Genomic DNA, 26,853 nt, shown 5'->3' on the forward strand with positions numbered 1-26,853 from the left:
CGCGGCTGTCTCGCCGCCCTCCTCCTGCTTCCATCCGCCGCCGCTCGGTGCTGCTGCCCATAGCGCCTGCCGGTCATCCGCGCTCCAGCCTGCCCCGCCATGGGGACCCTTCAAGGCAGCCCCGGGCAAGGCGGCCTCGGCTTCCTCGTCCTCCTCCTGCTTCTGTCGCCCGTGCGGGTGAGTCCGTGGGGTGGAGAATGCCGGGCCTCCTGGCATCGTGGGGAGGAGAGGGATCGGCGGGCGGGCAGCGGGATCCCGCGGGTGTTGCCTGGGGCGGGGGGAGCCGCGGTGTCCCCCCCGCATCCCGCGGCCGGGAGTGCCCCAGGCGGCGGGGCTGGATAAGGCGGCGGCGTCCCGGCTTAGGCCCCGGGCTCGGGGCGGCGCGAAGCTCAAGTGGGGTACCGGGGTGTCCCCTCCTCGCCCCGGTGGGGCTCACCCCCCTTCTGCCGTGCCCCTGGTCCTCGTCGGGACGGGGCTGACAGCCGGGGGCACAGCAGGCCCGCCGGGGAGCACCCGCGAACTTCAGCCGGTGCCCGATCCCCGTCCCCAGCGGTCTCACCCCGCAGCGGCAGCCCCCGGGATGCCGCGTTCCCGTGGCGTGCCCTGGTTATGCAATGCCCAGTGCATGTGAGTGGCCACGCAGTCACATGCTCGGCAGAGGCTTGCAGATGTCCTCGGTGTCTGGTTCGCTTTGCTTGGGGTGTAACTTGCGCTCGGTGACAGCTTCTTGGAAGTAGTGATTTGTGCGGATTGAGAGCTGCTGAGTATTCATGTGCCAGTAGTGAGACAACATATTTCCTTAAAATCGAGGACTAGAGTGTGTTGGACTTCTTGGAAGCTTCAGGAAAAAAAAAGATGGTAAAACATTCACTCAGTCATGTTTTGTTTTGCTGTAGTGCAAGATAGGAGCGGGATACTCCACATTCCTCTGGAGAAACTAGGAGTGTCTTGTAAGCCTTAGTCGTTGGCTTTCACTCCCTCTCTGCCTACTATGAAAACATACTTTCTAGGTCAAGTTTTGTGATTAGCCCTTTATAAACACAGAAGTTTGTCATCTTGTGTATGTACTATTCTCATATCTTCTTCAAAAAAAATTTTAAGAGCTTGAACATAAAACGAGGAATTCATTCTTCTATTACCACTGGAGAAGGTGATTGTTAGTAGTGACTCATGATCCTCAGGTGAGGTAGGTAATGATACTTCACACCTAACCAATGTGCCTTTATGTAATGTTTTTTGGAGGGAGGTATCATCTTGGAGCAATGAGTTGTGTCCCAGGCTGGTAAAGAAATGACAGAATGCTTTCCTTATCAGGCGGATACTGACCTTCAGGAACTTGAAACAAGTTCCCCAAATATTTAGGGAAATCATTGTAGTGGCTTTGTGGTGCTTCGAAGTAAACATTGCAAAATTACTCTAACCGTGCAGGTCTTAGTTGTGTACTGTAAGAAGGCAGAATCTGGTTTTAGTGGGGATTTTTGCCGTTAACTCTTATTTGCAGTGTGACGCTTCACAAAGATGACTCTTGATTTCTTTCAAAGAGAAATTGGTCCTTCAGTTAGACTGAGCCTATATAGCATTAGATGCTTGCTGAAGAGAAGCATTGTGAAGGTAAACTGTTCTCTCTCTCAAGTGTGCTGGTGGTGTAATGGGGGAGTTCGTGCTTTCAGTTGTGATGTTTGTAATCCAGAGAGCCATATGTCATGGGGTTTTTTTCTGTTTCAAAGCAGTCAGTGGACTGGAGTGGCACTTCAGCTCACAGTCCGTCCATTACGTACACAATGAACTTGAAGTGTTCAGCCTGTATCTTTCACTCTGAACTCGTGGTACAAGGTTTCTGCCAGCTCTCCATTACTATTTTATTTTCTTATGAATGTCCTAATGCACTAGATGGTATTTGTGGGCTTAATGGCCACTATTGCAATTGATCTTTGTAAAATTGTACTAAAACACAAGCAGTTAAATCACTGGCTAATCAAGGTTGGATATGGGTTTCCTATCAGCAGCTGGGATCCCAAGCTGTAGGTTATATTTGATTTTCTGAAATCCCATAGGAAAGTGTTAGTGACAAGTGGCCTGTATTGTGGTGTTACCTGACTTTGGACACGAAGTTCTGAAATGTCTGTTTGGAGCAGTTTCATTGTTGGGAATGGCAGTGTAGCTCCAGAGCAAGACAGTAATCACTTCACTTAAATTACTTCCTGGAAAATCAGGAGTGACTTGTTCAGCCTTTCTGGATGGAAAGTTGAGGAAGCTGCCTCGGAAGGGAAGAGATGTCTAAAGGGAGTGACTGGTAGAACTGAGCAGTACCTAGCTGGGCAGTAGCCGAAACAAACCAGGTGTTGTGCAGTATTATTAACCTGCAGGACATCAGAGCTGTTTTTGGTGCAGGTGGACTTAGTTGCAGACAGGTGCTAGCTGGGGCTCTGCATTTCCTGGTCATGCATGCATCCTTGCAGGTAATATCAGCTTGTCCCCACAGATATTGAATTATTACTGTTATTGCAGTTTTCTCTTCCTACTTGACTTTGACTTTCCTGTGACATCTGAAATGAGCTGGGATAACTCCAGAACTGTGGCTTGCTCTGCCTAGCCAGGAGTACTAATGCTTTTGCTGGTGAGCAAAGGAACAGGAGGAGCTTGGCAGATAAGGCATGGCTCTGAACTGGCTGCCTCTAAACAAGTTACTGAAAGAGACAAAGAACTAAACCTGTAAAGCTTCCTTTAGTCCATGGACCTCTTTCCCCCACAGGAAAGGTTGTGAGGTAATATGCAACTTCTGGGGCAGATCTTTGAACTTGACCTGGTCACCTGTTCCCATAAACCAGTCTTCCCATTTATTAAGGATGGTGTAGTGATTCCTTAGAACTCTCAACCTAGTTGGCAATAGCAGATATTAAGGGAGTGCAGGGGAAGAGTGTGCTCTTTCCTGGATTGATCTTCTTGCCCTGCAAGATCCCAGATGCATCATCCTAGATGAGGGAAAGGGAAACAGCTGTATCTGCTGCTCTTGCCTTTTCCATACATTAGTAATCCAAGTCTGAAGAATCAGACAGTGTTCACTTGTCATCTGGTATTTGTAAGATCACAAACAGTTGCTGTTTTTGTGTACAGCATTGTCATTGTTCTTTGTCTCCTTAACAGCTATGTATTCATTGGTGGTGGTGGCAGCAAATGCTGCTGGAAGCATCAAAATTACTGGTTTGTTTCAACTTGCAGTTGAAGAAACTTGGGCTGAAGTAAATGTGTTTATGATCTGTTGGAACACTAGTTCTATTGCAAAGGTCTAACAGAACTTTTGTTGAATGCCTGTACTTGTGCATGTGCAAGTTCTTTGTAGGGCTCCTGGAGCCTTGGCCTGAGCTGAAATTTCTCTTCAAGAAGACTAAACTTGACGGAAATAGGAATGCAGTTTTCTGAACTCTGAGGATATACTGAGGACTAGTGTACTGACAAGTGGTTTCTAAGATATGCTAGAGGAAGGAAGGAACAGCCTTAATCTAAGGTTGTGTTGCTGTTGCTTTATGAAGTACTTAGGAAAGTCCCATTTTAATAGATGAAGTACTTAGTCATGTGATCTTAAAAGGAAAACACACAGAAAAAACCCAAAAAACATTAACCAAAACCATGACCCCTGTGTTACTTATGGAGTATTTTAAGTATTTTGCCTTGTTTAGAAGACAGTTGGGTTCAACACAGCTTTTCTCTGTTACTTTTGGGGCTAGGCTTTCACCCACTTAAGAAACTTAGTACCTAGGTAAGCAATTATCTGACCTAAAAGTCTGACTCTGCAAGCAGCAGCTTTGTTAACTATGACTTATTTACAACTACACTTACTCATCCCTATCTCACCCTGCCCTCACAGGAGCGTTCTTCTGAAAGAATGGAAAGAGCAAAGTGCCAGTCTTACTCTGTAACTTAATCTAGCTTTTACTAGAGGGTTTTCAGGGGGAAGAGCTGTCAGCTCTCTTATCTGTGATAGTGGAGTAGTTACTTGTATCCCTGAATGTTGCCTCAACCGTAGGAGACCAGCCCTGTCCCATATTTTGGGGCTGACTCAATGGTAAGTAGGCTGTTAACTTGTTAATGTTCAGGAGCTGTGTTGTTCAATTTAGGCTGTTGATGTCTAATGATTGGGTGTTTTTTAGGCTTATTGACTTGGTTCAACCACTGTAAATCAGGTATCCCCAAAGCTCACTGGTTCAGGGAACAAACTCACACTTTTGTTAGGGAAATCCTGCTTGGTCATGGCATAAATGTGAAATCTTCAGCTGTTTCTGAAGCTGCGTTCTTGGTGTTAACACTGAAACAGAGTATTCAGATTTGTAGTTCTAGGCCTAAGTGCTCTTCTCATAGTTTGAAGCACCTGACCTGTTCAGTTTTTCTTAAACAGGCTGAAAGTTTGAGTGACATTGTTTTTTCCATTGTATGTTTTATTGCTGTGGAACTTCAGGAGTGTGATTTGAAATACTTTATCCACAAATTCAAATGTAAAGGCCAAATTTTGTCTTGCTATATTTTGCTTTTGTGTTTAGCTGGATACCTTTTGGTACATTACCAAGTGTCATGTGCAAGTAAGTTGTTTTATGTTCTGTCCTGAAAATGATGACAGCCTTGTAGGTAAATTTATAGGCATAAGAGAGATTGTATTTTGTTTTGTATCCATGTAGCTATAACCAAGGAATTGCTGCCTTAAAACACAGATAATGTTTTTAAAACAATTGAACTATCAGTCAGACTGGCATGATAGCTGAAATTTACTCAAGTTTTTCTATGCAAGAGGTGCCCTGATAAGTTTTTTGTAACTGTTGACTGCATTACTAGTTTTCCCACACGTTCCACTCTAGAAGAAGCTAAGTCTTTCTCTAAAGAGTAGGTTGATGAATTTGTGTATTTGAAAAATAAGAAGTGCTAGATAACAAGATGTAATGAAGCACAGAAAGTGTTTTTTTAGGAAGGATGATTACAAACCATTCTAGACTAAACACAGAAGCCAGCCTGATAATGAAGAAAAAACTCATCCTTTTCTCACGGGCAGTGCGAAGCAGCTCCAAATTCCTTGCACTTTTGCAAGAATAGTGGTGAATCTGTGCTTCCTCTTGAAGAGACAATTCACTTCTGATGCTGCTACAAACAGTAGAACAATTTTCACGGCTAGTAGATTGTTTGCTATTAAAACTGGGGCATATAGATGTGAGGAAGCAGAGTTGAAGATGATGACTTCTAAATATGCGTCAAAGTAGTATTAACTTCTTAGATTGACTTGATGCATGAACAAATTTAGTTTGTGCATAAACAAACTAGTTTTGAGAAATAGTCTACAAGTTATGGAAGTTTGACTTTTTGGCTTATGCTGGTGTTAAACATTTCATGTTTAAAAGTGCAGTCTTAAGGGGTGTTTTCCAGCTTGTATCATAGAATATGATAATACTTAACAGCTGGTTGTGGGTTTAACTAGAAGATGTGCTAGAATAGACAAATGAAATGGTGATCTAGATGAGTGGCACTTAAATTGACTTTTAGACGTGCCTTGCAGTGAGTAACTTTGAATTGGCCTGTATTGTCCTGGTTAGGTTAAAGAGGAAACAACTCTTGGTCTGTGTAAATTGGTTATTATACCTGATAAAAAACTACTGATGTACTTTTTGAAGAACTGTCAGTGGTTTTCAGCACAAAAATGGATGTTATGGAGGCACTGTGTTTCTGGGTAGCTCTTGGATATTGTCAGGACAACCATTCAGGGGCCTCTCTGGTCAGTAAATACTATTCATGGTCAGGCAGAAAGCACAGCAGTCTGTCCTTGCAGCAACAACATATGGTGTCTCTAAAATGCTAAGTCAAGGTTGTTCAGGACATCAAAATAGGTCAGTTATCTCTCAAACTGTACTAAGCAAACTCCTAATCAAAGCTGGCAGAAATGTAATAAATGTTTGTGCAGTCTGCTTTCTGCTTGCAGCCCAGGTGGCAGGAAAACTTTGGAGCTGTATTAAAACTTTTCATGTAAATAACTTGTTATTGCATTAAATGTTTTAATTTTCAGAATAAATATTTTGGCTTGGTATCTCAGATGTCTCTGTGTCAGTACCACTGAACAAAAATAAAAGGCTTTCAAGGTGCTACTGCCCTTTTTCATTTTTTCATGCACACAATAAAAAAAACCCAACAAAAATCTGAATTTTTAATAGTTGCTTATATTAAAACATCTTTAAATTAGGCTTTTTTTTCTTAATGCTGTAATCCCATTTAAATGTTCCATGCTGAGGCTTGAAAGTGGTGATGGAGGGCATCCTTTGAGATGGTGACAGTATATGTATGGCAGATGCAGAGCTATGAAGTTCTGTTTCAGAATACTCAGAATTGCTGTAATGAGTTTTCAGGAAGGATCGAAAGGTGGCAGGAGGAAGTGAAATTGCACATGAGCAATGAGTTTCTCTCTGTGCACTGACTCATGTGCTCTAATGTGACAGTTTAACCCACCAATTATTTTGTTGTCTTGCTTGAACAAACTATCTTCTAGTTCACCTTGTACTTGAAGATGCTTTTCAGGTATTGATTTAGGTTTTTCTTAAGTAACTCTTGTACTTGATCTTAACTGTAGGCAGTGCACATCCTGTTTCTGTAATGAACAGAGGAGAGTGGGGAGCTGAGCTGAAGATCAGTGGTGATGTACACCATGTCAAAAACACCTGCTTTTGTTAATGGGTGCTTTATGTAGTACACACTGATGTTTTAATTAGCAGGAAGCTATCTTATCTGGACTGCAAGTGGCTTTTGGAGTAGTAGCACACAAATTCTACAATAGCTGAGATATCTGGTAACTATTGCTGTTAATAATTTATTTTGTTGATTAGGTACTTTCACAAACGTGTGTCTGGTATGGAGAATGTGGAGTTGCTTCTGGAGACAAGAGGTACAACTGTGCTTATGATGGGCCACCAATAGCACTACCAGAAGATGGCTATGACTTAATGCAGGTGAGCTTCCCTTGTAGGTTTGCTGCTAAAAAAAAAGTCTCCAACACTAGAATTTTATATTGGGTTCTGTTGGACCTGTGCTATGACCTCTCATCCTAACCTGATGAGAAAGTAGGCAGATTGTCTGATTTCTCAGGCCCAACTAAGTTAAGGTAATTTACCTCAGTTTCTTTTCAGAAATATGAGAAGTCTCCAAAATATGATTAGAGGCTGTCACAGACAAAACTTTAAATATAGGATTTGTTCACTTTCTTGCATATTTTCCTCACTGGTTTGACTACTCTTTACTAGATAGCTTTTTTGAAGAACCTCCCAAAAAACGTGTTCCAGAGTTATTCCCTTCTGATCTCTAAAGGACAAGACTAAACTATTTTCCTTCAGATGATCATTCCTCATAAAGGAAGGTGCTAACTGATAGTTGTTCAAACGGAGTAAATTTGGACAAAATCAGCTCTGCCTCGTGTGAGACTGTATTTCCTTATTGGGCTTCAGCTGCAAAAGTGAATGAAACCATAGTCAAAATAGAGTTTGTATGTTCCATGCACAGCATAGGATATTGCCAGATTTGCCATAGTTCAAAGCTTTAAAGAGTGAAATAACTAGAGAGTTAAACAATGGTTAGACTGGTGACAGAAGTGACTTCAATAAATATATAGGTGAGCTAACTACTGTTGTGTATTTTTTCTGAAGACTTAATGTACAGTTCTTGTATGTTACTATCAGTTATACTTGTGTTAAATGCATTTGTCTCTTTTATAAACTGAACATGAAGTAGCTCTTCCAGGTAATCAGTGATTTTATTGTTAGTGGATTGCCTTCTGAGACTTTAAAATCTGATACTATTCAGAAGGAGTACTAGAGGATAAGCTGCAGGAATACTTTCAACTTGGATAACATGTGTTGTCCTCTTACCAATAGGCTCTCAAATGCCATTATCATTCTATATATAGGCCCTGGTGACTAAGGATCATCTGAAGGAGCTTTTCAAAAGGAAGTGCTGCCTTGAATAAAAGAAGTGAAAAAAGTAATTCTTCTCTCCGGTCTCTAAACAAAAATCTTGTTTGCTGGACTGTTTTTCTCTTATGCATCTCCCACAGCAACAGCTACTGTGTTCTGAAATATGCTGACGCAGAGCCCGTGATTGTAATGAGTTCTGAAGTCTTAAACATTCTTTTTCTTCCTTTCCTCTTGAACTCAATGTTGTTTGTTTTTGATTTTTTTTTCATTAAGGAACTCTGTCCAGGTTTATTCTTTGGCAATGTTAGCACTTGCTGTGATGTTCATCAGCTTCAGACTTTGAAAAATAACTTGCAGCTGCCTCTGCAGTTTCTTTCCAGGTATGCTTATAAATGGCACAGCAACTAGTTTTGTAACAGAGTAACAAAGCACTTGCCTTCAAGTAGACTGTAGAAAAAGTGGTGATTTCATTTAAAGGATTATTGGAGCAATCTTCTGAAATGACTTTCTTATCCATAGCAGCAGGTTGTAATGTCATGAGACATCTACTTGCAGTCTGGATTGACTTAGCTGGTAGAATAAACATTCCCTGAGCTTGTCTCAAGCTACTTTATCTAATGAAACCTTCAGAAGAGCGTGACATAAAGTAGCATTTGGTCTTGTTCTAAGTAAGACATTAAGAAGTCTAAGAAGTCTTCCTGCTAGCAACATTTAAGTTTTTCTTCAAATTCTAATAAAATTGTTTGAATCTGCTATTTGAGGCAGGCAATTTTATTAGTGATTTATGGTGTTTATAGTTCATCTGTAGCATCAACAACAATTGTCATATTGCTGATTAAAGTGTTACAGAATTTAAATCCTTTGTTCTGTCACTCTGAGCAGAATGTTTGTTTGCAAGGCATATCTGACTTGACCTACATAGCACCTTTACCTCTTTAATCTGATTGCTGTTCATTGGCTTTTCTACCTAGATGTCCATCGTGTTTTTACAACTTGATAAACCTCTTCTGTGAGCTGACTTGTAGTCCAAATCAGTCTGACTTTTTGAATGTTACAAGCACCATACCTTATTATGATCCCGTTTCAAAAGAGAACAGAAGTAGCATTACAGAGCTGCAGTACTTTATTGGAGATCGGTTTGCAAATGGTGAGTAAACAGTGTATTAGTTGACCTTGGCTTTTGTCCAGGTAACAAGACGAGTGCTTTTTCAGAAAGAATTTGGAGGGGGAAACATCTCTTTGACTGTCTTTTTGAAGTTTGAGTCATCACATGGCTAACAGTAGGTCCTGCTTGAAACTTACGGAACACTTAACTACTCCCTGGGCAGGGGTTATTATGCTGACATTGTTAAATAACACTGTTTCAAAGGTTCAGCTGAGGATGAACATCTATATAAACGGTTAATAGCTGATAACCCTGATGACTTTAAGTTCAGAAAAATAAAGTTGTTGCCAAGAATTCAATGTCCAAAGCCTACCTGAAACTGAAATAATCTGGCTAGCATGGTAGTAAAGTTTGTACACCGTGTACTATGGCTCTCTAAGAGGCACTCAGTCTTGAAATGGACTGTCTAGTCCTTTGTCAAAATCAGATGTTTTTAGAGAACAATGCATTTGTTCTCTAAAAACTTGTATTTTGATTTTGTAGCAAGCTTAAAGCATTAGTTCAATCTTTTTATTCTTTTTGCAGTAACCTTTAGTAAAATTGAGGCACTTGAAAGTCATATACAGCCTACAAGTTGAAAGTACCTTAAACGCTTTTTTATAGCATTCCCTGAAAATAATAGATAATATTAGATAATGTTTCCTGTCTAGCAGAAAAGTAGGTTCTAACATAATGCAGATTTGGATGACTTTCTCAGAGCAAGGTAGCTGTAACAAAGCATTGCTACCTTGAATACTATAAATACAACTGAAAGCATTAGTTCACTATCCTAAGATGTTTCTACTTGAAAACTCTAAGTATGTTCCTGGAACTTGGGGAGTCTGTAATATTGGAAATACTTGGAATGCTTACTCAAATTATGACATGGGTGTAATGACTCTTCCCAGCAATGTACAATGCCTGCAAAGATGTGGAGGCTCCATCGAGCAATGTTAAAGCACTGGGGTTGCTGTGTGGGAAGGATGTCAAGGACTGCAATGCAACCAACTGGATTGAGTACATGTTTAGTAAAGACAATGGACAAACTCCTTTCAGCATAATTCCAATCTTTTCAGGTAAGAAACTGGATAGTCCTTGCCTTTGAAGCTCCTGTCAAAGGCTGGCTGCTATGGCTAGAGCATTGATTTGTATACAGCTGCCCAGCAATGAAAGCCTGCAATATGAGATTAACTTAATTTTTTAAAATTTCTGCTTGGAAACCATACTTTGTGCTTTTTTCTATACAGCTTCTTCCTGTAGAAATCTCTAAAACTCAATGATGAACTGAGCCTAGGCAACTGGCTACTTTTATTCCTTGGGAAATGGGCAGTACCCTCATCCTTGAGGATTTCTTTAACAGGAGATTATTGTTACACATTTCACAATCTGAATAGATAAGAGGGATGACAAATCATTGCTGGGATGGTAGAAGTATGTGCTTATTTCTTTTACAGACTGAAGTGTTATAGACATGACCAGTCATTTAATTATTGGATGACTGTAAATAGTTGGTACCTGCTGTGGAAAAGGCAGTGGATTCTTCATCTGTAAGACCAAGAAATGCTGCTCTACATAGGGGCTTTCATATAACGTGTTAACTCACTTAACTGGGAAGGTCTGAATTTTTCCTGGTAGTAAACTGGCTCTGCAATTTGTGATTTGCTGTAGATGTTCCTGTCCATGGAATGAACCCTATGAATAACGCTACCAAAGGCTGTAATGAGTCCATGGATGATTCAACAGGACCATGCAGCTGTCAGGACTGTTCAATTGTTTGTGGTCCAAAACCTCAGCCCCCTCCACTGCCTCCTCCTTGGCTACTGTTTGGTTTGGATGCGGTATATGTCATCATGTGGATCTCATACATGGGCTTTCTACTCATATTTTTTGCGCTAGTTTTTGGAGTCTGGTGTTACAGGTAAAGCATTCTAAATACTGAGCTCTGCAAGTCACTTGTTTGTCCTGAGAACTTCTTTGTCCTGGTCAGATGCTTATGTCATGACTACTTCAGCCAGCCAAAAGTCATGTTCTGTGGCAGATACTACATATACTTAGAGGAAGTGTTCTAACAGCTAAAACCACCTGGTAAAAAGTGATTTCAGTAGTTGGTTTAGTTGATGCACATCTGTTGTAGCATTCCTAACTACAGAATCACATACTGTTCTTCAACTTTCATAACTAAGTATGCAGAAGTCTGGGAAAATATACATTCATAACAAAACAGTCCCTATTGCAAATTACATCATGAATACTTTTTCCTAGTCTCCTATTTTGAAAAAAACTAAATGAAATCTGAGCTTCCAGTAATGTTACCATATAACCCTTGATCACATGACTGGAGCACCTCTCCTATGAAGACAGGCTGAGAGAGTTGGGGCTGTCCAGCCTGGAGAAGAAAAGGCTCTAGGGATTCCTTACAGCACCTTTCAGTACCTAAAGGGGGCCTCCAAGTGAGCTGGAGAGGGACTTTTTACAAGGACATGTAGTGACAGGACAAGGGACAATGGTCTTAAGCTGAGGGAGAGTAGATGTGACTTAGATATTAAAAAGAAATTCTGTACTGTAAGGACGGTGAGTCAGTGGAAGAGGTTGCCCAGAGAAGTTGTGGACTCCCACACCTGGGGTTGTTCAAGGCCAGACTTGATGGGGCACTAAGTAAACTGATTTAGTGAAAGGTGTCCCTGCTCATGGCAGGGGAGTTGGAATTAGATGATCTTTAATGTTTGTGCCCAACCCAAACCACTCTGATTCTATAATTGTTCAGTTATGACCAGAAAACTGAAATTGCTCTATAATTAAGGGTGTGTGGAAAAGGATAGTGGATATGATAATTTATGACATGTTCAGCAGCCTTACCTTAGTGGTCAACATGAAATGGTAAGTGTGTTTGAGATGCTTGGTTCATATTTCTAATGCAAAAATCTCCTGCAAATATCAACTTGGGATAAATTTAAAGAGATTCTCTGTGTTGTTAATGCTAGTGATCTTCTAAATGTGCACAAAGAACCTGTGCTTTATGTAAGCTGGAAAAGTTTATTAAGACAGCTGACAGCTGTATGTTGTTCCAAAGGATCACAAAGTTGGAGATTGTTATACTAACAGTCCAGATGCCTTTTTGGACAAGCAGGATAACACAGCTTCTTGCCTTGCAGGAGGCGGCACTTTGTCTCGGAGTACACCCCAATTGACAGCAATGTAGCCTTTTCTGGAAATTCCCACCGTGACAATGGTATGTCTTGGATAAGAGTAATAGGTTTATTACAAACTTGGCTGAAGTGCATCCCCTTTCCTATGGATGGGCTCTGGAGTTTCAGCTTTATTAGACTAAAAGTCCATTCTTAGAGGGCCCTCAGCCTTTTGGCCAGCATTTCTCTTTTTGGGTAGTACTTACCCCTATTTTACTGGATGCTGAAAGCCCTGGGTAAACCCTTCATGGATCTAGCTAAGCTCCAAGGAAGTTTTGGAGGGCTTTGTTGTAGCGGTAAAGGGAGGGCAACATGATGCTAAAATCAGTTTGATCATGTTTTGAGTCATCCATGTATCCATTTAAAGCATGCTAGGAAAAAGCTGTAGTTAAACTTGTGTACCAGCTGAGGCAGCTTGTTTTATTGCTTACATATCTTTTAGCTTCTTCCTTTATTTGGTAGACCTGCTGTTGTCAAAGACAGCCTTACATTACAAGGGGCAGTGTAGGTACAAGCTGTTTTCTGCCCCTTGACCTCAGTCAGGCATTGGTCCCAGGGTCTGATTGTCAGTGGAGACATAGCTTCTGGTGCTTCCTGAAAACAGAGCTAGAATAAAATTTCATCTTTGAGAGGACTCCAAGAAAATGCCGCTTAACTGACTTCTCAAACATTTACTGTTTGCTTCTTGCTCTTGCAGGAAACATTACCTGTGGTGAAAGGCTTGGTGAAAGGTTTGAGAATGGCCTGAGGATGACATTTACATCATGGGGGGCTTTCTGTGTCAGAAATCCACGTCCTGTTATCCTCTTCTCTGTTGTGTTTGTTGCAATGTGCTGCTCAGGCTTTGTCTATATTAAAGCAACTACAAATCCCGTGGATCTCTGGTCAGCCCCAAGCAGCCAAGCCCGCAAGGAGAAGGAATACTTTGACACGCACTTTGGGCCTTTCTTCCGTACTGAACAAGTTATTATTCAAGCACCAAAGAGCCACCCAGACACCTATTCACCTTACCCATCAGGAGAAGATGTACCTTTTGGGCCTCCTCTTACCAAAGATATTCTCCATCAGGTAATTGAGACTTTCCAAGAGCAAAGACCTATGCATACTTAACAGGTATAGCCACATGGAGCTGGCTTCCACCTGGAATGTATCCATCAAAACAGTCACTAGATATTCATATTAAAAATCATAGCCTTACTATAAAAGCTTTTTGCTGAAAACCTTTTTGTTCGACACTTGCAAGCTGAGTCTCAGTTCATAGTATGAACACAGAAATAATGTTTTTGTAGTGTGCTTCTATCGACATGTGCCTCTTGTCTCTGGAAGCTGGCAAGAATATAGTGTTCACTTAAGTTCTGTCTTGCAAGGGAAATGCTTTCTTGTGCTGCTCTTAAACTACGGTTTGTTTTTTTTGAAGGTACTGGATTTGCAGGATGCTATTGTCAACATAACTGCTTCTTATGACAATGAGACTGTAATGCTGAAGGACATTTGCCTGGCTCCTCTTGCTCCCTACAATAACAACTGCACAATCCTGAGTGTACTCAACTACTTTCAGAACAGTCATTCCGTTCTGGATCACAGTGTTGGGGATGAGTTCTATGTCTATGCTGATTACCACACTCACTTCTTGTATTGTGTTCGGTGAGCAGTACAATTGCATGGTTTATAATCAAGCTGCCAGTTCAGCTCGGTTTGGTGTGGATGCTGGCTCTGGTTTACCTTAAACATGTTTTCAATGCTTCTGGAGAGTTCTGAACAGATGACCAGTTTCTAAGCCTTCTCTTTAGTTTACAGTTCAGTTGGTTAGAAGGTATTCCTTGTCCTAAAGCCCATAAGGCAGACACCTTTAAAACTGTATTTAAATTCAAAGCAAATGTAGCACAAGGGCAGTGTACCACTAGCAGTCTTGTATTGTTTGTCTTGATTTTCAGTTATAACACAACAGCTTTTTTGTGCTGTGCCTCAGCTGTCGAGCAGGAGCTAACAATAATTGCTGGTGATCTCTTTAGGGCTCCAGCATCACTGAATGACACAAGCTTGCTTCACGATCCCTGCTTAGGAACGTTTGGTGGACCTGTATTTCCATGGCTGGTGTTGGGAGGATATGATGGTGAGTGGCAAAACAATATTGCAGTATAAGTCTGAGAGTACATACTTGTGTGCTGTTCTTGGTGTTAAATGTACATTCTCATTTAACACAGGTGTTTAATTGCAGTCCAGAGAAACTGGAGTTTTGTTAAACTTTCAGTAAGTAAGGGTGTTCTAAGTAAGTTTTCAGTTAGACCAGTGCTGGGATTGGAGGCAGTCTACTCTGGAACTGCAAAATGCAAGCAATCTGTAATTGGAATATACTTGTCAACAGAACAAATGTTTGGTCTGCTTTGGGCCTGGTAACAGAAAAAGACATGAAATAGCTCAGGTTGATATGCTGAGATGTGTATGTATTTTGCCTTGAGTTAGAATAAAGTTTTGTCACTGATCTGACCAAACAGTTAAGAAGTAGATAAAAGTGTTCACAAAGGAAATTCTCTCATAATTACTCTGAGGCCAGGATTTCATTCAAGCAATATATCTAATTAAACCTAACTTGGTAGTATATTTGTGTTTAATATATCTAAAACAGTGTTAAAGGCAAGTACTTCTTTATTAAGCTGTAGGGGATTTGTATTTGCTTTGAGTAAAATCTAAATATGCAAGAGGTACAGTACTTAAGAAGCCACATTTCTCATTAGTTGGAAAATCATAAGCAGTGTTTATTTGGTAGCTCTTTGTCTAACCATGCAACAGTTTAATGTTGGGGTGTCATGGGCATGTTAAACAATGAATAATTACTCTGGAATGTAATCTGGAGTACTTATCAGCTTCAGTTCTTATTTCAGTAGTGTGTTTGAGAACTCAGTGGTGTTCAGTGGAGTTGTAGGGATGGGATTGCTCTGGGCAATGCTGATTTTACACTTACTTGTATCTGCTATACTAGAAGGTAAGTTACATTTTTTTAATGCCAAACTTTTGTTTTTCTTCTATAGATGATAACTACAATAATGCTACAGCTCTTGTTATTACTTTTCCTGTCAACAATTACTACAATGACTCAAAAAAGCTGATGAAAGCCTTGGCATGGGAAAAAGAGTAAGTAGTCTGTGTTCTGAAATGCATACATGACTTAATGCAGCTTTAAATGTAGATAAAAAAGAAACACTTGAGCTGTACTGACAGTTTTTCAGTGTAACTAGAGGGATGTTTTGAGAGGCAGCAAAACTGGTTAAAACTAGATTGTGCTGGTCGTAAGACTTTCACTTTGTCTGGCTTACTTGATTTGCTTTGACACATAGGTTGTAGTCCTTTTAGTGACCATCTAGCCCAGTAGTATTTGCCAATAAGTAACTTCAGAAAGGATTTGGTATATTTTATTGTGGCTAGAATTACCCAGGTAGACTCTTTAATTTACTGGACCATTATCCATGAGTGGAAAAGTCGAGCCTGATGCTGTTGTTCTTTACCTTTAATTTTTAAAAATGTCATCCAGATGAGCTTCTAAGGCTTTCATTGCCTTTACCACTTTGAAGAGCTAGCTTACACATCTGGCTGTCAGCTCAGATAAAACTCCTGTACTAGAAAGTTTGTGACAAAATAAAAGTATGACTAGCATCTGCCTGTGTCACAAGCACCTCTCAAATTGGGGAACTGAAACAAGGGCTAATAAATTGTTCCAGTACTATGACTAAGCTGCAGTCATCTTTCATGTGTGTATTTCTAGGTTTGGCTTTGAGGAAAATTGTACTTAGAGTTTAAAATAGTTGATGCGAGATACCTGTTTATCTTCAAACTCTTGAGAGAACATGGGAAGTATTGCAGCATAGTGTATTTCTCGTGCCTAGAGTAGAGTTCTAGGTATGTGTAGCCATCACCTCTCTTTTATGACTGAGAGTGGTCATTCAATGTACTGTCTGGCCACAGTACACTCTTGTACCACACAGATGGTGTAAATTTGCCATCAACTGACTTTCAAGTATTTCTAGTGGAAGATGTTTCATCCTTTAAAGTGTGATCAACCTCTTGGTTTGGGGTTTTTTTTTTTAGATTTATTAACTTTCTGAAGAACTATAATAATTCAAACTTGACTATATCATTCTCTGCTGAACGGAGTATTGAAGATGAGATCGACCGCGAAAGCAACAGTGATATCAGCGTTGTGTTGATAAGCTATATTGTGATGTTTGTGTACATCTCAATAGCTTTGGGACATATCCAGAGCTGTAGAAGACTGCTGGTATGTGTATAGTCTTCATTGCTATAAAGACTGAAGCTAGAGCTTGTTGATAGCTGTAAGTGACTTAACTATTTTTGCAGAATGCTGATGTTCAGTTTTTTATTAGAGCATTGAGTCATCCTTGGGCTGGAGTTATGGGGAGCATTGTTCTTGTACTAGACAATTCATGTGTGTTTCATAGTCTCAGCTAAGTTCTTTCACTTGATGTTCAGTTAACATCAGCTTTAAGACTTGTAGCTTCAAAGTTTAGGTTTTTTTCTTTAATATTTGGATCTTCAAAAAAACCCTGAAAAGTTTCCCACTACCTAGACTAAATGTTAGAGTATGGCTTTTGCCTTTGCAATAATCTATTCTGTAGGATGATGTTTGTTTGGCTGACGTTCAGTACAACTTTTTTTAGGTGGATTCAAAGATCTCTCTGGGCATTGCAGGCATCCTGATTGTACTAAGCTCAGTAGCATGTTCTATAGGCATTTTCAGCTACTTTGGAATCCCACTGACACTGATTGTGATAGAAGTAATTCCTTTCTTGGTGCTGGCTATTGGAGTGGACAACATCTTCATTATGGTTCAGACACTTCAGGTATTTATTCTTTCATACAAACCATTCTGAAAGTGCCTGTCGTTTTTGAAGGTTGTAAACTTGGTGCAGGAAGTCTTCTGCATTCCAGTGCTCAGCTCAATGTGAGCAGCTCTGGAATCTCAAAAGATATCTAATGGAAGAGAGCAGAGAATCTGTGTACATTCTACCTTCACAAAAAAAAAAAAAAAAAAAAAAAACCAAAAACAAAACAACAATTTATGTCTCTGCATTTTCTTACTGCTACTTGATATTAAAGTAGTTGTAGAACTCAACTGGTGTTTTGATCACTTGTAATTTTAGCATATTGTAAGCAGTAGTCATGAACTTAACTACATGCTTAAGACTAGGGACTTCTGACACTAAGTGTTAGTGGGTAATCAGCTTTTTAATATGACAGGTCCAATAACCCACTGAAACTGGCACTGCTTCTGTCAAATGTGTAGTTTTATCTGAAGTACTGAACTTAGTACTATATTTTAAATTTGAAGCAAGACAAGAAGTTATGTTCAGGCTACTCCTGTTTTAGAGAGTCTCAGCTGTTTTTTATCTAACTGTTGTTAATGCAGTGAAAACAACAAAAGATAGTTTAGGATATTTTAAACTTTTGGGTTTTTTAAAGCCACATGAAATAGCTTTATAAGTTGCATGATTCCTAATAGTAATAAATTATTGCCTTTAAACAGAGAGATGAACGCCTTCAGGGTGAAACTCTGGATAAACAGATTGGCAGAGTCTTGGGAGATGTGGCACCCAGTATGTTTCTCTCATCCTTTTCGGAGACTGTGGCATTCTTTCTTGGTAAGACTCCTTTAATATTTGAAGCTAAGGGCCTTACTGTAACTGTGTATTGCAAGAATTAATGCAGTAATAAAATACAAAAGCAAAGTAAGAGTTTGTAGAGGCAGTTTAGTTTAGTTGTTCATTGTTACTATCAAGTTAAACTTCTGCTGAGGATAGGCATTGGCATAGTTAGAAAGATCCAATTCTGAATCTGTCAAGCTTTTCAGCCTGAAAGACTGGAGGTTTTTACTGACTTATAATGACTGACAAGTTTAAATTTGACCTTAGGAATAGATCAAATACCAGGGTGTATGAACTCTTGTATTGCATTTAGTCATCTTGCCAAAATGCCCCGTGGTTGGAAAAATGCCCCTACGACAGATTTGTGTTTGAAGCTCATTTTACAATGTTCTAGAGGTAAATCTTTTGTTACCCTACAAGTATAATTCGGCCTTCTTTCATAATGGCTTTGTTTACCTGCAGTGTAATTTGTCATTGGATCAACTTGCATTGGAATAGCTTAATATTGAAGCAAGATGTTCCCTGACAGCACTCCTTAACTGCACTGTTATACAGTCTGCACCTAAATTTGGAATTGAGAAATGGCTTACAAATAGTCACTCCTTTTCACAGCCTCAGTGCTGTTAAACAGGTCAGACAGCAGTTTTAGCCAGGCTTGTATGGGCTGTTTCCTTTGCTCTGGAAAGAAAGGCTCTTTGTGCTGCTATAAGGCTACCACTTAAACTGGATGTTTGTCTAGAAAATGCCTGTGCATTTCTAGGAGAAGGGAGCTCTCTTAACAAGCTGGGTCACTTCCTCCAGGGACACTGTCTACGATGCCAGCGGTTCGCACGTTCTCCTTGTTTGCTGGAATGGCTGTGCTCATAGACTTCATTCTCCAAGTCACTTGCTTCGTGAGTCTCCTGGGCTTAGACATTAAGCGTCAAGAGGTGAGTATGAGTGCACCTGTAACTGCAGTGTAATGGGGATGTTGGCATCTGCAGAACTGCTCTAACTCTGGCTTTTAATCCATTTTCAGAGTAATAGACTGGATATTCTGTGTTGCATCAAAAGCAGTGAAGAAATGGGTGGAGTCCAGCGTTCTGAGAGCATGTTGTTTCTGTTCTTCAAAAATCTGTTTTCTCCATATCTGCTTAAGGATTGGATGAGACCAATAGTAGTATGTATAATCTATTTCAAGTAAGCAGTCATCTAAACTTGAGCAAAAGAGCAGTGAGCCTGAAGGCCTAAATAGGGAAGAAAAATCGTCAATACAGTGAAACAAATGAAGCTTCTAGTATTTTTATTCTCAGCATAAGAATAAAAATAAGCTTTTGTAACTGCAAAAGTATTTCAGTAAATAGAGGCTTGGTCATGGATTGTCCAAAGCCCAGCTTTAAGAGTTGCATTGCAGACAATCAAATTACTTTAGCCTAGGTAGAAAAATTGGCATGTGTTGGCTTCTACACTGCATTAATCCAGAGTGTTATTGCTGAATCTGTGACTCAGTTTAAGGTTACCATGCTTATTTACAGAAGGTGTTTGTAACTTTCACTGCTGACTTCTAAGAAAAAATTTCCTTACAGTTCCAAAGGGACCTCTGAGTAGCTATGTTTTACTACCATTGTTGTATTAAGCCTGGGTAGCATATTTAAACTGGAGCCTCTTTGCATGGTTCCTATTAGCTTAACAAATGAGTCCTATTGCCTGTTGTTTCTGTACAGTTCTCACTTCCATGGATTTGCTTTTTCTGCAGATAGCAGTGTTTGTGGGTATCCTGTCATTCAGTGCAGCAGTTATGCACAATGTAGAGATTGGACTGGATCAGTCTCTCTCAATGCCAGATGTAAGTCTTATGATCGTGTCACTGTTCAGCAGTTTGTGGCTGAATTGAAACCTTGATAACTTGTTGTGCTACCTCAACATTCCATAGTAGTAACTCAAAATTTTCCCTTGAAGGACTCCTATGTAATAGATTACTTCAGCCACATCAGCAAGTACCTGCATGCAGGTCCCCCTGTCTACTTTGTCCTAGAAGAAGGACACAACTACACCTCTTTGGAAGGGCAGAACATGGTGTGTGGTGGAATGGGATGTAATAATGATTCACTTGTCCAGCAAGTCTTCAATGCTGCAGAAATTGGTAGCTAGTAAGTCTTTTATGTTTGTCTCTGCATAGTTGCATGGAAGAGATGTAGCTGAGCAGTGTGTCCTCCTGATTTAGCTCAGCCTCATCTGTTGGTCATAAACTGACATTCTATTTTATTTGCTCTATATTGTGGGTTTGAGAGGGAGGGGGTTGGAAGCAGCTGTGATAGTCTTCCAGAGTGAGGATAAGACCTGTCTGGACTGGTGGGATACATTGATGTACTTGGGTTTCGAAAAGGGGCTTGATCCTTCAAGGAATCTTGGAATGGAAGTAAGAAACTCGTGAAAACCTCTCAGCTGGGTTGTAATGTTCTGGAAAATAGCTGCATGCTCGGCTTCTAAACCTGGTGAATAAACTAGGCTAGCCTAGGGAGGCTAAGCAGGAATTTTATCTGCAGCTGACAGCTCAAGGAAGTCTTTCCTTGAAGTCCCACTTCCTTCCACTGTAGTTCATTTCAGCCTAAGTGAAGGAGGAGCTTTGCTTGAAAACTGAGGCAACAGAGTGTGGAATAGAACGGGGAACCAAGTCAGCAGGAGAACAGAAAGCTGAGCTTGGCATAGAACAGGATGTTGTGAAAGAGCTCCTGTTGTTTTCTAGCTGCAGTGTTCTGGGCTACCTGAGCATTATGGCTCTTGGATGGGGTACTGGAGCATGGGACTATATGAAGAGCTGAGTAGATTTTACAACAATGAGTTGTCACAGCATAAGTTGGTACTGGAGAGGTCAAGTGAAGTGTTTTTGAATTAAACATAAAATTACTGATAATGGATTTGTTGTGTTATTTGTATTAGCACGAGGATAGGCTATGCCCCATCGTCCTGGATTGATGACTACTTTGACTGGGTGAAGCCACAGTCATCCTGTTGCAGAGTCTACAATACCACTGGACAGTTTTGCAATGCTTCAGGTATTGGCATCCATCTTATTACTAGTGGATTAGCTTGGTTTATAAGTTTCACAGCAAAACATTCTCATGGTATGAGTCAAGTGAATACCTTTTCTTACTCTAAGTAGGAACCTCTTGAGTTGTCCTCAAGAGTGAGCTTAAATATTTTACTGGAATGCTGCAGGCTGAAAACAGCCTACCTAGATAGCCAATGTAACTTGCTGTAAAAACTCTCATCCTCCTGTTGGTTTTCTTGGAGCCCAGAAACTTGGTGCTCTGCTTTTGTTCAGGACCTTCAGCTGGCTGTAGTTCTCAGCAGATCTAATGGAGATAAATGCACAAGTAAGAGTTCTTTGATAGCCCTTGCTTTAGTAGCAATAAATGAAATTAAGGACTACAAATCTTATATGGACTTTCAGGATGGATCAGTTAGTTCATCAGTAAAAATGCTTTTTATGGAATTGCATCCTATAGTAATGCAAGTCAGAAATTACTAGTGTTAGGAAAGAGAATACTAGATCCTGTAGATGACCTTCCTGTATTTCTTTAGTCATCGATCCATCCTGCACTCGTTGTCGACCACTGACTCAAGAAGGCAAGCAGAGACCACAGGGTGAAGACTTCATGACCTTTTTGCCAATGTTCCTGTCGGACAACCCTAATCCTAAATGTGGCAAAGGGTAAGAGCCTTATTCTATAGACCAATGTGTCAAAGATACTTGCTCCGGATTTTGTCTGGAGGTTAGATATGTCCTCCTAAAAGCCGTATAAACGTTGACATCTCACAAGTTCTGTACTATTTTCTGAAAAAAATCCAAATGCATGATCAACTAAATGGAACAGCAGCTTTCCCCTATACAAAGAGAGGCAATGTCTACGGTCAGTCTGTTCTAGAATATCCTGTGCAATCTTGAAATGTATTGTGCTCTGAAGCTTTTATAGTTTTGGAAACTCTGCAAACAACTACCAGCTGTTAGCCCTCTAAAGGGCACCCACAAGAGAGCTGGAGAGGGACTTTTCACAAGGGGGTGTAGTGATAAACAAGGAGGTATGGCTTTAAAATGAAAGGGGGTAGGTTTACATTAGATATTAAGAATAAATTTTTTACTCTGAGGGTGGTGAGCCACTGGAACAGATTGCCCAGAGAAGCTGTGCCCCATTCCTAGAAGTGTTGAAGGCCAGGTGGGATGGAATGTGAGCAACTGTAGTCTAGTGGAAGGTGTTCCTACTTTTGGCAGAGGTGGAACTAGATGATCTTCATGCTCCCTTCCAACTCAAACCATTCTATGATTCCATAAGATTATATGTTGTAAAAACTAATAAATTTGAATGGTTCTGACATCTGATACATGCCTGTTTTTATAGAGGACATGCTGCATATAACTCTGCTGTCACCTTTATAAACAACAAAACTGAGGTTGGAGCCACTTATTTTATGACTTACCATACTGTACTGAAAACATCATCTGATTTTATTGATGCTATGAGGAAAGCTCGGATTATAGCAGACAACATTACTGAAACCATGGGCATCAAAGATAAGAACTACCGGGTGTTTCCTTACAGGTATGGTTAGATCTTTCTCGCCTTGAGCAATGCAGAAAAGTTGCTAGCTAATAACATATTAGAAACCTGAGTTTTGTCTAATAGAAGGTAATGCTTGGGGATTTCTAGTAAAACTAGGAAGATATAATTTGTATCTATAGCACTGGCCTCTTTCTACTGTCATTGATAACTAACTTAAACCCTTCACTACAAAGGTAAATCTGACTCCATTTTTGGGCATTTCCTAGCTTTCATGGGAGGGTTTAACACCTCAAATGTAAGCATGTGTTGACATGGGTAGTTGCAAGCTGTGACGTATTGACTTCAAATAAGTTATTTAAATGTAATGCAAATGTAGTAGTAGTAATGTCAAGTATAGGAGTACCACACTAAAATTGAATTGGAATTGGTATCTGTACATCTGAAATACTGATCTCTGCATCAAAGAACCCTACCTGTACTTACGGTCCGCTTAGCTCCTGCAGTTATCACAATGGATCTGAGCACCTACCTTCTGGTGTCTACTGTAGTTGTTTATATTGAAATGTGGGAATTACACTGATTTTGAGACCATGATCTTTATTTGAAGTGTTAGTGAGGAGTTAACTCCTACAGAATGCTGGCTGTTACATGACATTCCACCGATACAAGGAAGCCAGTTTCTGTTGGGGGGAACTACTTTATCCTTAACACAGAAGCTAATCTTATATTAGCATATAAAAGGGAAGATGACTAATGACAACCTTTTTTTTTTTTCTACAGTGTGTTTTATGTCTTCTATGAGCAATACTTGACAATTGTGCACGATGCTATCTTTAACCTCTGCATCTCTTTGGGATCAATATTTCTGGTGACAACTGTGCTTCTTGGTTTTGAAGTATGGGCTGCTGTTGTGGTTTCGATAACTATTGCTATGATAATTGTCAACATGTTTGGAGTGATGTGGCTCTGGGGCATCAGCTTGAATGCAGTTTCATTAGTAAATCTTGTCATGGTAAGTCAACAAGACCTCTCTTTGCTTCTGTTTTCAAGTTTTGAACAGTTCTATGTGGTACATTATTACTTGTGATACCAAGCTGTATTCTGCTACTAAACTTTGACAGGCCTTTGAACAGTAGTGGAACTATCTTAACACATCTAGAAGAAGAGAAGACAAGTTTATTCTGACAACTAGTCCTAGTACTAACAAGATTCAGCAATTGAACTGAAGCTATACTGCATCTGTTGGAGGTCACTCTTGTTTTGCAGCAATGGCTGCATTGCTGCTGTCTAGGCTAGGTGCTGCTCCACATCAACACAGGTGGCTTGTGCTGAAGGGGAGGATGCATAGCCTTGTCTTAAGGCTTCTGCTGTAATTACGTTCCACAGAGTAGATCTGGGATGTGCTAGCACCAGTATTGTTCCTGCGTAAGCGGATGAAATCATTTGGCTGGAGAGCCTTGGTAAACCACTCCAGAACTAGCTCCAGCAAGCAGCTATTGGTTGCACTGGCTTACCATCTTCTCTAGAGGTTTGTGGCAGGTCTGAGGGTTAGTGTAAACTGTTTGGGCCATGTTACAATTAGACCTATGTTCAAGCAAGTCTATCTACTAGGTAAGGCTAAGATTAGCCAAGTGTTCAGTTAGTGTTGTAAATAACTGATCGGCTGATTCGTCACAGTATCAAATCAGGATGTATATTCAGTGTTATTCTAAAGCAATGTTATTGCAGCTAATAGCTGTAAACTGATTGTAATGTTCAGTGTTCACTGTGTGCACTGATCAAAGCCATCTTGCTTCAACCTCAGGAAACTTGACCTCTGAAACAATCTCATGTTCCACTTCCTGTCTGATTGTCTGTCAGTAATGACTGGTGGTAAAACACCACACAGTGCCAGCAACAGCCTCTGGGAAGCTAAGACACTAAGCTTGTAACTTCCCGTGGTACTTTAACCCCAGGGGCTGATGACAGCTGCTAGGAATCTTTCTAGCCCATCCAGATTTCTGAGTAGAGACCTTGCCATCAAAGTGCTCATCTAACTGATGTTTTCATGTGCGTTTCCTTTCACTCTCCAGTGCTGTGGTATCGCTGTGGAGTTCTGCAGTCATGTGACAAGAGCGTTCACCATCAGTACCAAGGGCAGCAGAGTGGAGCGTGCAGAAGAAGCTCTGTCTCACATGGGCAGCTCAGTGAGTGTCTGCTGGGTGGGGAGGGGAAAAGGAGTAGCCAAGTAACAGCTTTACTATTTAAAGAAATGTTATAGGTGACAGTCTTAAGTCCATAAAGATGCCCTTGCTTTTTCTTTTTGGAATGCTTGAAGCTCTTAAGGTCAACATAGGCTTCTACTAGTAATAGGAGTGACAAAGACTCATTTTTAATCTGATGTTACTACTCCCTAATAGTAGAGGAGAGCTAAATGCTTTAGCTTCACTAGTCGTTTAGATAAACCTCAAATTATCCCATTAAAATTCAAGTGTTTCTCTTCCAGATAGTCAGAGATGACTAGGAAAGGTGGTTGTGAATATGGGATGCAGTTAGAGCTTGTAGAGAACGAGCAGGGCTCTGTTTAGGCAGTACTGTCATGTCAATTATCTTAGACGAAGTGACCTGTATGGGGTTGGAATGGACAGCTCTTGTCATTTGTGTACCACACCCAGGTACAGAACTTCACTGGAATGTGAGTTAAATTAAGTAATGGTTTTCACTTGTATCTGCCTGAAGCAAAAATTAATTAGATGACTGCACAAATCAGAGTGCATTTTTAATCATACTGAGCCTGTCCTGTGGGACCAAAAAGTCCTGTGGGACTCTTCTTGATTTGGTTCTAGACTGGCAGGGCAAGAGGTATATTGCATATAGGAGCCTTAGATTACACAGAAATGTTGCCAAATGCCAAATACTTGAAGGAAACAGATTACCTAAACCCTTACTTATCACTTAAACACTTTTTTCATTGCCAGGTTTTCAGTGGTATCACGCTGACCAAATTTGGAGGAATTGTAGTATTGGCTTTTTCCAAATCTCAAATCTTCAAGATATTCTACTTCAGGATGTATCTAGCTATGGTTGTGCTGGGAGCAACACATGGACTGATATTTCTTCCAGTTCTGCTTAGTTACATAGGTAAGATGTGACAGTCTGCTCTATACCATACTTCAAACGAAAATAGCTGTGGACTTCCCATGACATGGGAAGGTTTGCAGAGATGAAAAGCAGCACTTGAATGTGCCTCTCTCATCCAAGTGCCTGGTCCTTTGGAAAGCAAAGGCTGACTGGTGGCACTGCAGGCTCACTGTTGTGGGCTTGCTGAACTGAAGCAAGCACAGCCTGGCCCACGTGGTTGCACTTTGCTGTGCTTTGTGAAGGTGGCTGCTGGGCCCCTGTGGTCCCCAGAGAGCAGCATGATTAGTATGTTTCAACCTGGGGACAGGATTGTGGGTGGAAGCAACAAACCTCCTGTGGGTCACTGTTTCTGCATTCGCAGAAACAATCAGTGAGGATGGTCCAAGCACTGTCCTCTTGAATTTGAAAATGCATGTGTATAGCGTAGTCCTTCTTAGAGTCAGACTTAAACTAAGCCTTACTTAATGGGCTTAAGACTGATGGGGATTCATCTACCACTGCCTTTGTTGGGGCTGACAGCTATTAACAGCTGAGCAGAACGTTTCTGAATGTTAAGCTGGCCCTAGGCAGTAAGATTGTGCATGCATGCTTCCTGATGACTGATCAGCTGGAATGTGGAGCCTTTGGATAACTGTGTTCTCTCACTCAGGCCCATCAGTAAATAAAGCTAAAACTCGTGCTGCACAAGAGAGGACCAGAGGTACAGAACGGGAGAGACTCCTCTACTTCTAGTTTTTAACAGTGTTCAGTGGACTGCTTGAACTGCGGCTTAGGCCCAACTCCTAAGAACTGAAGCGCAGCAATATTCTATGACTATCACACTGTAACCACCACAGACTTGACTCGTGCACAGATTCAACTAGAAGATACCAGCTGCAGCTTTGGACATAGCTTTAAACTCAGGAAATGCTAAGTGTGGCGCAAGTAACAGTATTACTAAAACTAGATGTGTTAATACGATTACTAAAACACTTCTGTTTTCAAGAGGTTGCATCTTTTTCCTCCAGAAACCTAAACCAGCTGTAGTGAGAGTTGAATACCATTTTGTCAATGAAATTGAGGTGATGTGTATGAGAATGGACTGCTGAACTACTGACACTAATTTTAAATGCAGGTCAATGCAATTTTTGTCTCTATTTTTAGAGGGAAGCCATCACAAGTTGTAATATTTTTAGTACTATTTGCCAAAATGTCTTGTATATACTTTATTATAAAATAGCAATTTTGTAGTTCAAAAATCTACTTAAATGCAATAAATTAAGTTTATACATTTCA

The 26,853-nt window shown here is 40.5% G+C and overlaps 1 protein-coding gene across 1 annotated transcript; it reads left to right on the forward strand.

Annotated features, from left to right (window-relative positions):
- On the forward strand, positions 1-26,853 carry NPC1 (NPC intracellular cholesterol transporter 1). Its single transcript, XM_066182437.1, has 25 exons — positions 1-177; positions 6,852-6,974; positions 8,205-8,311; positions 8,903-9,078; positions 9,984-10,151; positions 10,744-10,993; positions 12,228-12,304; positions 12,958-13,328; positions 13,678-13,904; positions 14,273-14,373; positions 15,290-15,392; positions 16,344-16,533; positions 16,934-17,116; positions 17,800-17,914; positions 18,719-18,846; positions 18,936-19,076; positions 19,653-19,742; positions 19,856-20,046; positions 20,837-20,952; positions 21,482-21,611; positions 22,297-22,497; positions 23,239-23,470; positions 24,531-24,644; positions 25,416-25,578; positions 26,228-26,853. Exons 1-25 carry the CDS (start codon positions 100-102, stop codon positions 26,308-26,310), a joined length of 3,858 nt encoding a protein of 1,285 aa, XP_066038534.1. The 5' UTR covers positions 1-99; the 3' UTR covers positions 26,311-26,853.

The sequence above is a fragment of the Chamaea fasciata genome, unplaced genomic scaffold (genome assembly GCF_029207755.1).
Source record: "Chamaea fasciata isolate MVZ Bird 193981 ecotype frontalis unplaced genomic scaffold, bChaFas1.0.hap1 SCAF_1, whole genome shotgun sequence".
Lineage (NCBI taxonomy): Eukaryota > Metazoa > Chordata > Aves > Passeriformes > Sylviidae > Chamaea > Chamaea fasciata.

What these genes read in the sequence shown, in the direction of transcription:
- NPC1 (XM_066182437.1), top strand. Translation starts at nt 100, where the DNA reads ATGGGGACCCTTCAAGGCAGCCCCGGGCAAGGCGGCCTCGGCTTCCTC. An exon ending in TACCGGGTGTTTCCTTACAG is followed by an intron (nt 22,498 to 23,238) that starts GTATGGTTAGAT and finishes TTTTTTCTACAG; the next exon opens with TGTGTTTTATGTCTTCTATG. An exon ending in CATTAGTAAATCTTGTCATG is followed by an intron (nt 23,471 to 24,530) that starts GTAAGTCAACAA and finishes TTCACTCTCCAG; the next exon opens with TGCTGTGGTATCGCTGTGGA.